The following is a 13193-nucleotide window of genomic DNA, read 5'->3' on the forward strand; positions in this document are numbered from 1 at the left end:
CATCATTAATGGTACTGCAGCTTCACTGAAGGGAGAGTACAATTATAGCATGACATATTGACATGGGCAGTCTCCATTCTAAATGCGAACACAAGATTTTATAACGAGAAAGGCCAACAGGAAGTATAGACTCAAGATTTTTTTATATACCGATATTGTGCCACTTTATCAGGACATGCTGACAATTTGATTGGGTATAGTAATTGGGTCAATCAGAAGCTAAACATTCAACATGACAGGACTCTAGATTATGTGGCAATTTCTGTCTCCAGTCAGAGCTCACTTTCCTTAATACTATGACATTGAGAATAAAGATCACTGTTACAATGAATCCATCTGCTTGTTCTCCTGTGCATTTGGACAACATGCAATCTGCAGCATAAGCACAAAACAGAAGGGAAGAAAAATCCTTCCATTCTCAATTTGATATTTCTCCCAATGACTACACTAGACTAAGATTGCTACTGAAGTGCCAATTTTGGACGAGGGGTCATGTTGCTTTTTATATCCCTCCTGCTTTAGGAGCTATGCAGAAGCTAATTAAGAAACAGGAAGGAAGGCTGTCTACTGAGAAACTGAGACTGCTTGAATCTTGTTTTACATGTGATAGAAGAGGGATTTTAATCTTATTAGCCTGGACTGCATTCAGAGCCTGTATACTCATGTAAAAATGTGCTACAAACCAGCTCCTCCCACATTGTTTCTGCCATAGAAGAAAGTGACAGAAGAACAGTGACATAAATTATTTATTTCTTGTCTTTGTTGTCAGATACTGCCAGTCTTGGCTCAGTGATAGCACTCTCATCTGCGAGTCAGAAAGGAATGGATTCAAGCGTCACTAGGACTTCAGCACATAATTCAGATCGGTACATTAGCACAGCACTGAAGTTCCGAAGAAGAGCCATATTTGACTCGAAACGTTAACTCTGTTTCTCTCTTCATAGATGCTGCCAGGCTGACTGGGTTTTTCCAGCACTTTCTGTTTTTATTAGCACAGCACTGAGGGAGTGCTGATATGTCATAGGTTGCTGCATTTCAGATGTGATGCTAAACCAAGACCTCGTCTGTCTATTCAGCTGGACAGAATTCATCCTATGGCACTATCTGACGGAGAGCAGGGAGCTCTCCTGGTGCCCTGGCCAACACTCATCCGTCAATCAGCACCACAGACTGGTTGGACACTTGTCTCATTGTGTTTTATGGGATGCTGTTGCATTTGCCTAAAAAACAACAGTGACTACAATTAGCAGGTAATTTGTTGGCTCTGAAGCGATTTTAAGCAATCTTTAGGATCTGAAGCAATCTTTAAGACATCTTAAGGATATTTAAGGTGCAATATAGATACAAGCTTGTTCTTTCTTTAGCTCTCATCTGTATTCAGGAAGGAAGTAGGTTTGTGGTTAAAAGCTACATCTTTCAGTAAGACAAATTGTATAAGCATCTTTGATAAGAGTGAACTGAATCAAGGCCAAGGCATTATCCATGCTTGGAACACATAGCATGGAATCATAACTGGCTGTGCTTTTAAGAAAATGCACATCTCACCAACTCAAAAAACCTTTCAATTACATGCTGTGTCAGTGTAATGTCAAACTCCTGCACAGCTTTATCTTACATGGCATTCTATACAAGTTGCCCTTCAGAATTTAATGCTGTGTATTGCTAGGTAACAAGTGTGGAATGTGTTTGTTAATCTTGTTTGGTGGGTTGAAGGACTTGTGATTTTTCACTTCAATGTACTGGGCTCAAAATCCTCATCTTTTTATGTAAATCCCTCCACAAGCTCATTCACCCAACCTCTGTACCCTACACTAGGCCTACAATTCAAGATTGTTCCCTTCAGTCCTCTACCTCTGGCTTCCCATGTCAATGCCATTGGTCCAATTGTTCATTCTCCTGTGCACTACCTGACTACCATCAGAAGAGAGCATTCACTCAGGAACTCCTTCCCTCCTGACCAATATTTATCCCTCAATCAACAATGCAAAAACATTATCTTGTTGTTATCTTTCTGCTGGTGGGACCTTGCTGTGTACAAACTGGCTGGTTTCCTATTACAACAGTGACTACACTTCAAAAAGAACTTCATTAGCTGGGAAAAACTGAGATATGCTGAGGTTGAGACAGAGGCTATATTAGTGCAAGTTCTTTCTTTAAATCTCTTATGAAACTTCTGCCCACAGCTTTAGTAATTAAGAGTGGGTTTTCTTCCATGGTTTGGTTTCACTGATGCCAGCTGTGAAACTCCTACCTCAGCTAACACAAAGATCAGAGATCTGAAGGTGCCCATAGCTGGTTGCACTTGGCCCTTTGTGTCACCGTGCTCTTGGCTTCCAAAACTCATGCAGCCAGCAGGAACACCAGACTTAACAATCAAATTCTGAATCCCTCTTTAAACTGAGTGCAGAAAGTTTGTTTCAGTATTGCCATCAGCTGCACGAGACCCATGTCAGGAGCCCACAGTGCTAGCAGGGTACTGACTACAATATAAAAGCAGCTCATAAGCAAGTATTCACATAAAGAAAGACTTGCATTTATACAACTCCATTCACAATGTCAGCACAGCCCAAAGTGCTTCACAGTCAATGAAGTACTTTTGAATTGCAGCCACTGTTGTAATTTAGGAAGCAGGGGAACCAATTTATACACAGCAAGCTTTCACTAACAGTAATGTGATAATGACCAGATGACTTTTTTTTTTAGTGCGGTTTGTTGAGGGATAGGTATTGGCCAAGACAATGGGGAGGATTCCCATTGATATAGTGCCATGGGATTATTTGCATTCATTCAAAAGGCATAGGGGTCTCAGTTTAGCATATCATCTGAAAGACAGCACAGTATGGCACTCCCTCAGTACTGCACTGAAGCATCAACCTAGATTCTGTGTTCAAGTGTCCACAGTGTGGTTCCACACAGCCCATAAACCAGCAATTCTACGAAATAAAATAAGATGAAGGTGCAAGTCTTGGGTGTTTGCACGAGTAATATTTAAGATTAGGGATTATTTCACGATAGTGCACCCTTCCCTTCAAAAGCAAAACAGAGACAAGTATACCACAGAGCAATGCCACCCTCTCCTAGTCTTGCTCCGGGAGAGCAGCTGCTCTGCAGTGTCCTCCCCATGCTGCTTTGAAATAAGGTGTTGGATCTGCTGCCCAATAGAGAGTTGATTATGGGACCAGCGCACACTGTGCAAGATGTTTCACCCAGCAGCACACCCCTCAATACACATGGGACTAAATCACCATTCGTTCTGTGTGTGCAGCGAATGTGCATTTAGGGACACAACTGGTGGAGGGGAAATCAAGCATCAGCTAACCGCTGTACGCAGTGCAGTAAATGCACCTTTATTTGAACTTTTTAAGAAATGCAGGTGTCTTTGTTTACAAGGAAAAACAACCAGTTAGTCCAAATCAGCCTGAACTCATGAATTAGTTCCTCCTCAGGACAATAGCTATGAAAATGTTTATCAAATCTGTTACTATCTGTGGAGAAATGTCTGAATGCAGATGAGCAGGAACAGATATCATCTGCTGAATTCAAACCTTTTTCAAACAAAACATGCTTATGAATGTTTTAATCTTAGAAACAAACAGTACACTGCAATAGAGACTGAACTCAAAGATCTGAGATGCATGTCAAAGATCCCAAAGCACTATTCAAGAGCATGGATTTTCCTCATTGTGCCAGCCAACCAACAGTACTCACATGACTGATCTCAACTGTGAAGGTGCAGTAATTAGTCTTAGTGCCAGAATTAGGAAAGAGTAGGGCAGAGACATCGGCCTGGAGACCTGCTGTTGATCTCTATCCACATTTTTAAAACGTATTCTTTTATGGGATTTGGGCATCACTTGCAAGGCCCATCCTTAATTACCCTTGAACTGAGTGACTTGCTAGGCCATTTCAGAGGGCAGTTAAGAGACAACCGAATTGCTATGTCTGGAGTTACATGTAGGCCAGACTAGGTAAGGGCGGCAGATTTCCTTCCCTAAAGGACATTAGTGAAACAATGAGTTTTTTTATGACAAATCGATGATAGTTTCATGGTCACCATTACTGAGACTAGCTTTCACTTCCAGATTTATTCATTGAATTAAAATTCCAACAGATGTCATGGTGGGATTTGAACCCATGTCCTCAGAGCATTAGCCTGGGTCTCTAGATTACTAGTCCAGTGACATTACCACCAACATCACAGCCTCCCCACCTAAGGAAAGCGTACATGTGTGGATGTCAGGTGAATGCAGCCAGCCTGCTGTTTGTACCATGATGACATTAACAGTGAGGTGCAAACCTGGAGCTACAGTCTGAAAAGATGACACTTACAGGAATAGAAGTAAAATACTGCAGATACTGGAAAACTGAAGTATAAACAAACTGTTGGAAACACTCAGCCAATCTGGCAGCATATGTGGAGAGAGAAACCCAGTTAATCTTCCAAGTCAAATATGACTCTTCTTCAGAACTCTTTCAGGAATGTTGCCAAGAAGGAATCAACAAACAAAAGAAAGTGCTCTTAAAAAACAAAATTAAACCCCAGTGCACAATCTTTATCGACCTGGAGATACACTGAAGGGATAGGGGAAGTTTTTTTTATTTGTAATCTAAGTTTCTCCTGTAAACATCAATAAATGTCAGCACACGTTATTATATTGATGCTTCATGACATTCGCACTAAAAAAAATTAAGTTTACATCTTTCATCAGCGCATGATTGAGAATCATAACCTGCAGTGGACTGCATGACTCTGTCTCAGTGAACAAACTACTGGTGCCAGCAATGCAATGTTAAAGTGCTATAAACTCCCAGCTGTAAGGAAAGTTAAGTAAATCAATAATTTTCAAATCAATATTGCATTACTGCTCTCTGCAACATTCCAGTAAAATATATTATGTATTTTGAATGAAAAGATTCCTATCCTTCCTTAGGTCTACTGTTTATGCTGGATCCAGAAGCATCAAGTTTCAGTCATCAATGTTAATGAATGATAATTTGACATGTTGAAATCGATCTCACTTTCAGCCCATTTTTTTTTGGATGTGAGGAAATGTGGAAAGATACAGAAATCAAGTACATGGATTCACTGCCTATATGTGAATTTGACAGTGAAATCACTGAACTTCTTCAAATTGTGTCAAATACATTCATAATGCACACATTCTTAAGGACCTAACCAAAAATTCTCTACCAAAAGCTAAACTTACATTTGGTCCAGGAAACATTTCCATGAAAATTGCACATTAAAGCATAAAACTAAAACACAATTAAGATAATACATTTTTAAACAGTGGTATCATTAACTTTTCCACTTGAATTGAGACACTCGCAGAGGTGAATGTCTCTCATTAGGTGTGACAACCTCCTCTCCCTCGGATTCTCTATGCTCTCCTGAAGATGATCACTCCCTTAAATGGAATATAGTTCCTTGGAGACCAGTCACTATCCATATGGCCATTCTGCATTGAGTACTGAAGTACCAAGCCCAAAGGAACCTACAAGGGCACATTCCCTGGAGGGGTGCAGGGGCAAAAAGGCAGAAGACAAAATTCAATTTCAGGAAGCTGGAGTTCATCAATTTGGCTTAGAAAAAAGCAGCAATTATATTCTGAATGGAATAGAAGAGTGCTTTAGAAACATAGTTTAACAGGGCATTAAAGGCAGCACCTCAGGTTGATAGTGCAGTAAAAGAAAACTAAGGAACACATGGAATTCTAGGTTTTTCACAAGGAATAGAACATAAAAGCCGTAAGTAATGATGATCCTATATATGAACCTTAACCTTATTAAGGCCTCACTTCCAGTATTTATACTGTACAGTATTGGGCTTCACATTATAAGAATATTGATGCTTCAGATACCTATGAGGATGCTACCTCGTGTGAGAGGAAACAAATATAAAGATTTGAAAATTGGATCTATTTTTGTTAGACTGAAAACTACAGAGCAACATAATAGGTGTATTTAAAATTATGAAAGAAAGAGACAGGATTGACAAGACTTTTCCAGCTGTTGAGGGGTCTAAAATGAGAAGCCATGGATGCAAAATTAAATGCACGACATTTAGAACTGAGGGCAGGAGCAACTTCTTCACACAAAGTTGTGCGGCTGTGAATTCACTTCCACAGTTGGTAGTTGAGGCTGAAACTAAATCACATTTAAGATTGGATTGAATGGGGTGGGAAATGAAGGAATACATAATAAGACAGGCAAATCGGATTAGGGCTATTGCTCACATGGAGGGTAAACACCAACACCAGACCAACACCAACACTGGTTGGAACCAGACTATTTCGCTCATGTAATAAACTTTCATGCAGCTTAAATCTGGGATCAGGACATTTCAACAAAGCAGACAGACACAAACTTCTTGAAGGGGAGCCTCACTCCACTTTACTTTAGATATCAAATACCTAAAATTTAGTGTCATTGGATTACCAGTGTAGAGAGTTTTGGTCTCCTTACCCAAGGAAAGATATGCTTGCCTTGGAGGGAATGCAACAAAGGGTTATAGTCTGATTTCTGAAATGAGATGAATATCCTATGAGGGGAGATTGAGCAGAGAGTGGTGAATCTTTGGAACTCTCTACCCCCATAGGGCTATGGAGGCTCAGTCATTGAATGTATATGACAGAGATTGATAGATTTTTAGATATTAAAGATATCAAGGGATATGGAATAGTGCAGGCAAATGGTGTTGAGATGAAGATCAGCCATGATCACGTTGAATGGCAGAGCAGGCTCGGGGGGCTAAATGGCCTACTCTTGCTTCTATTTCTTATGTTCCTATGTACTAGGGATCACAGACTCAAGAGTAAAGGGTCAGCTATTTAGGACGGAGGCGAGGAGAAATTTCTTCACTCAGAGGGCTGTGAATCTTTGGAATTATCCACCTGAGGGAGCTTGGAGGCTCAGTCATTAAACATATTCAAGGCAGAGTTTGTTAAATGTCTAGATACTAAGGAAGGAAAATGGGATAGCACAGGACAAAATAATTGGGGTAGAAAATCAGCCATGATCTTACTGAATGTTGGAACAGGCATGAAGGCTTTTATGGCCTACATCTGCTCAATTTACTAATGTTCTTACATGTAAATGCACCTAAAATTGGGGTCACCAAATTTTCCATCATAAATAAAGTTTAAATCCATAGGTGTCAACATTGGCTCAGCGGTATCAATCGCCTTGAGTCAGAAGATCATGGATTCAAGCTCAACTCAAGAGACCCTGGTACAGAAAGCACTGCACTGTAAGTGGTGCCATCTTTCAGACCAAAATTTTAAACTGAGAATCTGTTTGTCCTCTCAGGTTGATGCAAAAGATTCCACAGCGCTATTTGAAGAGCATGAGATTTCTCCCTGGTGACCCGTCCAAAGAAATATTTCTGCGTCAACCAATATCACAAAAATAAATTGCCTGCTCATTTAATTCATTGTTGTTTGTGGGATCTTGCAAATGGGGTGTTGTGTTTCCTTCATGAAAACAGTAACTAAACTTCAAAAGTATTTCACTGGCTGTAAAGCGTTTTGAATATCCTAAGAATAGGAAAGGTATTATAAAATACATCCAAGATGTTCCATGATACAAAGTCAGGTGAGATAGTAAGATGTGAGGAGAATGCAAAGGAATATAGACAGGTTAACTGAGCGAGTGAAATAATGGTGGATGGCATGTCATGTGGGGAAGTGTGAAGTTATCCATTTTGAAAGTAAAATTAGAAAACAATATTCTTAAATGCTGAGAGATTGGAAAATGTTTGCATTCGGAGGGACCTGGATGTCCTTGGTATAACAATTGATAGATTTCTCAATATTAAGGAATATGGAGATCGGGTGGAAAGGTGAAGTTGAAATAGTTTAGTTGTGATCGTATTAAATGGCAAATACGGGCTAGAAAAGTCAAATGGACTACACTCGCTCCTACTTCTTATGTTCTTATAAAATGACTTGCATTTATATAACACCTTTCATTACCCTTCCAGATACTCCCAGTCATTTGCAAATATCTAAAGTTATCAGGCCTTGGAGTTCTGATTAGGGTTTGCCCAGCAAGGAGGCATTTCAAGAAAAAAGGTGCGCCCTTTACATTCAAACAGAAGAGAACGGCGAATAAATATAAGCGGAAGCAATTTGTTTGGTTACCAGGTTAGACACCCATTATTGTACGGATTCTGCAATCCGTGCGGTTTCATAGCTGTAATTCTTTAAATATCTAGAACGTGAAAGGCTGGCTGGGGGAGGGCAGAGTGAGGTATCCTCAGCTGACGCCTGAGGCAGAGTCCCTGCTTCAGGAGGTGCCAGCGGCCGTTACCAGGGTGACAGGGGCCAGGCGGCGCCCCCTCCACCTGCAGCCTCTCCTCCGCCGAGAAAACATCGGATCAGCGGCTCTTTGTATTACCCTCCAAACAGACCCGACCCTACCTGTTGCTAGGTCCTTGGCCGCCCCGTCCTGCTGCCCGCTCACAAACTCCTCCACCAAACCTACCACCCTCATGTCAGCCGCCATCTTCCAACGTCCTGCTGCGCAGGCGCCAATAGCCACGTGACGAGAGCTCCTCTTGATCACATGATCAGAAACGCAATATAAAAAGCACCATTAAAAAGCAATCTTCAATTTGATTTCCTTTCTGAGTGGAAACAAGAACAACAACTTTACAATAAAAGTGGAAAGTAAAACCTGTCTTTTTAATCAATAATTCCTTAACAGCTCATTATTCCCGGCTGGAGTGTCAAAAGACAGAACCAACTCATAAATACGGATATTTCGTTGTTAAAATTGATTTTTTTTGTTATCGTTTTTTGTTAAAGTCCTCCCCTTTACCATCCGCCTTAGCAACACCAAGCGTTCGGTTGCTAAGGGGGACGCACGTAGGCGGCCTCCTCCGACGCCCGATGGTCCGTGCGTCAGGTGCAGTGACGTGTGAACGGCGTTACCCAGCGTGCACCGGGCGGGGTAGGAGTTGGCACAGGCGCGTTGGGGACTCAGAGCGACGTCGCTCAGGTGTCCAGGTGGGAGGCAGGTTGTCGAGTCTGGCTGACCGCAGTTTCCAAATGGAGTGAAACGGGGGTGGGGAGAGAGAGAGAAAAGAATATATATGTACACGGACACCGGCAACTTTCTCTCTATGACATTGAAAGAGTAGATTCTCTCTCACTTAACGAGATGAAAAGCTTCGTGAAGCGATGAGGGTTGTCGGTGTAGTTGTTCAGTAGCAGCTAAAGTGGGTGAGGGCCGATTGGTTGCCCTTGGTTACGGCTGATACCTGGGGGAGCTGTGCTTCCGCACTGCGTCTCAGTTGGGTGGGGGGCGGTGGGGGAGCACTTCGATCCAAACTTTGCAGGCACGGTGTGTTTTTTTTTAATCTCCAGGATTTTGGGGGGTGGGTGGGTGGGGACTCAAAAATTAGTCAATGAAGGGTTTCAGGGGGCTTGCAGCGAGTTTCTGCCAGACTTCAGGTGGGTTTGCTGTAAGTGGGTGAAACGCACCTGGGCCAAGGGCATCATTGATGGGAGGCTGCGTGGGGACCCAACGCCGGCAACAGCAGCAGCAACATCATCGTTCAGGGAGACGGAGTGGTAATGGCAGAAAAACAGGTAAGGCAACAGAAGATTGTAAAATGATTATAGTGTACAGTGATCAGGGCTGGGCGGACTTATCAGGTTAATGGCATCGAATGTCCTTTTTTACTTTTGATCATAATTTTAATTGCAACTATCAAGTTTTTTTCCATCGTGCATGTGTTTTACTAGCTATAGTTATAATTGCTATCGCACTGGATCTAAATGATACTTCGTTGACTTGGTTGAAAGATTATATTTGAAACTATTATCTAGCTGCTTTTGGAAGCTACTTCCTTGTTCGTGTTCCTTCCATTAGAATTAGACGGGCTTGCTATCAAAAGCAGAATACCGTGGGTGCTGGAAATCTGAAATAAAAACAGAAAATGCTTGAAAAACTCAGGTCTGGTCTGGCAGTATCTGTGGAGAGAGAGAAAAAAAGTTAATGTTTTTAGTCCCATATGACTCTTAAGTGAATCTTATTTATGAACATTAGATTATGCTTGTGTCTGCAATGAGGAACAGACTCAAGGGGCTGAATGGTCTACTCCTGTTCCTATTTCTTATGCTTTTATATTCTGACATTCATCGTGTGTTGTCATTTCCTTGAGAGAGAGGTTTTATTATAACATTCAGATTAGTCAGCCTATTTTAAGTGAGATTTATTAATTAAATTATTTTTCTTGTGTTTTTTTTTCCCCACACAAAAAGCTTTACTTGTTTGTCGCCAAAGGTTTGTTTTGCTTTCTGGAGGCCAGTTTTGTTCCCAGGTGGGCATGGAGACTGGTGCACATGTTTTGCAATAGCTGGAGATCTGTTATCAGGAAGCTTTATCTCTGTGTGCACTCAGCCTTTGTTACACAGCTTGACTGAGTGCCAGCAAGTCTCGATTCCCTGAAATAGTCACATTCGAACAAGAAAAGTCCTTGAAGTTTTAATTGTGTTTCTTAGTGGGCAAGTGAAGGGTTTTAATGCCCTCAACGGCAAGAATTAAAATTTTCAGCTAGTCACTGGAATATGTTATTCTATTTTCTTGAACACCGGTCTTGTTCACTAAAAACATATTATTTATTACTCTTCACTCAAATGATATGTTAATTTATTGCTTTATTAACCAGAATAATTAAATACATTTGAGTATTGCTTGAAAAAAAGAGACATGTCTAAGCTTTTCGTCTTGCACTTATCAGGACATTTGGAAGAATACCAGTATAAGGGGAAGACAACAATTTGTACTGAATATGAAGAGGGTACTGATTGGTTGGAAAGTGGCATTGCCATGGAGAATGCATCACTGATGGTGACTGACACTTAACTGCCGAGCATTTTTTGGAATTTAAACCAGGCAGCTTGACCCTGATTAGTTAAGGCATTGCCTTGAGGAATGAGTCAGCAAATGGCTGTCACTTATTTTGTTTAGCTGAAACAGGTGCAATGTGTGTACATGTTCTTTCTGTCTGCAAAGAAAGCACCCTGTGAATTAATATATGTAGCTTCCAGTACACGCAAATGCACCACACTACAAGCCTGACTGACCATCTCAAATTGGTTTTCAGTGTAATTCTTAGCAAATGTTGTCCAATTTCACTGTGTTTTGAGTTTTGCAAGCACGGGATGGCTGGGTACCCTGCCTGTTGTGAACAGCAGCTGGTACATGCTGTTTGATACGATCCACCGGTCTTTGAGACGTATGACACATATTCCTAGCGTCACACTGGCACTGAAATTCATATACCATATTACTCATTTGTGTGATAGACAGAATGCTTGACAGCAGCATCCTGATTGTGGTGAATACCACTCATGTTGCCACTGCATAGTAGCAGTGTGAAGCAGCTAGCTTCACCTGTTGCTCAGATTTTTGAGATGCCTTGCCTTCCCAGGGTAATCTGAGGTAGACTCAGCACTTTTCAGGGCCAAAAGTGATGGTCTCACGTCCGTTCATGAGCTTGCATGATACACAGCACAAAATGATCTGATCAGGGTAGCCATTATCCTGCAGGATGCCTTCAATGTGCCCTATTTCAGCATCAAGCTTGCATGGTGAGCAAATGGCTCGTACCCTATTTACAAGGTTGCTGATTAGACTAATCTTATTGTACGTGGAACTGTAAGAATCCCAACATATATACTGAGCAGTGAAGGTAACCTTGCAGTAGACCGTGGTAGAGAACCCCCTGGTAGAGTTCTCAATTAGTATGTCAAGGAAGGGGAGTTCATTTGACTGCTCCATTTCATAGGTGAATTTGAATACAGGATGGAGCCCATTAAGACATGTAAGGAATTCTCCACCACTTGTTAGTGGTGCATTCTCCATGGCATAACTACTTGCCAACCAATCAGCACTTTCTTCACATACAGTATAAATTGTTGTCTTACCCTTATATTGGTATTCTTGTGAATGTCCTGATGATGCAAGACGAAAAGCTTAGACATGTCTCTTTTTTTCAGCAATACTCAAGTTCTGTACGACGAAATGACAATTAAATAATTCTTTGTTTTTGTCAGCTGGGTGGCTGACATTTGTGTTAACCCACTGTTTAGGTCAGATTGCAGTAGACTGGCATAAGTGAATGGATTTCCAGTATTAACAATAAATTCCGCTTTGCTTATCCCAACAGGAGAACCTTACTTGGGTCTCCCTGATGAGGAGAAATTTTTTTATGGGCGTCAGTACGTGGAATTTTCTTCCCCATAGAGCAATGGATGCTGGGTCATTTAATTTATCAAAGGCAGAGTTATACAGATTTTTGATAGGCAAGGGAGTCAAGGATTATGGGGGCAGACAGGAAAGAGGAATTGAGACCACAGCCAGGTCAACCATAATGTTATTGAATAGCAGAGCAGGCTCGACGGGCCAAATGGCCTACCCCTGCTCCGATGTTCATTGGCCTATAGTTCTGGTTCTGGAATGAGATGATCAGATTGTGTATTAGGAATGTTAGGAGCTTATGATTCTCCAAGCTGAACTATTTCATAGGTAGTTTCCATTTTCCTGCAGTGGAGGACAAACTCCCTTCCTATAAGGACAGACCCCACTTATTGAAGCAGCCACAGCTAAATTAATAGTCAACTAAAACATTTCTTCAAGGCAGTTAATGAGAGCAGCAATATTATAAGTGAAGCAGCAATACTCTGTTGCAAAAAGTTCAGCAAATTTTCCTTATCCCAGGTTCTTTACATATAATTATTATCTGAAGAGAGAAACTGCAGGGCTCTGGGGAAAAGGCAGGGGTGTGGGACTAGGTGAGTTGCTCTTACAAGAGCCAGCATGGATAAGGTGGGCTGAATGGCCTCCATCTGTGCTGTAACTATTCTGATTCTATGAATTCCAACATACATTAGTATAACCACAGAATTGTACAGCACAGAAAGAGGCCATTCAACCCATTGAGTCTGTGCCAGCTCTTTCTAAGAGAAATTCAGATAGTCCCATTCTTTCCCCATATCCCTGCATCTTTTCCACTTAAAGTATTTATCCAGTCCCTTTTGGAGACTCATATTGAATATGTATGCAGATTTATTTTTTGAACTCCATGCTGAGCGCAGGTGAATATTTGCTTATTAAGTCTTTTTGTAATTGGGTCAGGTACAGTTGTTTACATTTTTTTTGAGAAATCTTCATTTTGTAAGGTT

The 13193-nt window shown here is 41.2% G+C and overlaps 2 protein-coding genes across 2 annotated transcripts in view; one reads left to right on the forward strand and one right to left on the reverse strand.

Annotated features, from left to right (window-relative positions):
• Positions 1–8538, reverse strand: part of mms19 (MMS19 homolog, cytosolic iron-sulfur assembly component) — a 77240-nt gene extending 68702 nt beyond the window's left edge. Inside the window, exon 1 of the mRNA XM_078565082.1 lies at positions 8421–8538. Coding sequence (XP_078421208.1) covers positions 8421–8505 — 85 coding nt within the window. The 5' untranslated portion in view covers positions 8506–8538. The remainder of the gene's footprint in view (positions 1–8420) is intronic.
• Positions 8539–9379: 841 nt separating this feature from the next.
• The window catches only part of ubtd1b (ubiquitin domain containing 1b), an 84989-nt gene continuing 81175 nt past the window's right edge, over positions 9380–13193 (forward strand). The window contains exon 1 of the mRNA XM_078565088.1: positions 9380–9593. Coding sequence (XP_078421214.1) covers positions 9506–9593 — 88 coding nt within the window. The 5' untranslated portion in view covers positions 9380–9505. The remainder of the gene's footprint in view (positions 9594–13193) is intronic.

Source organism: Cetorhinus maximus, chromosome 20, assembly GCF_964194155.1.
Source record: "Cetorhinus maximus chromosome 20, sCetMax3.hap1.1, whole genome shotgun sequence".
Taxonomy (NCBI): domain Eukaryota; kingdom Metazoa; phylum Chordata; class Chondrichthyes; order Lamniformes; family Cetorhinidae; genus Cetorhinus; species Cetorhinus maximus.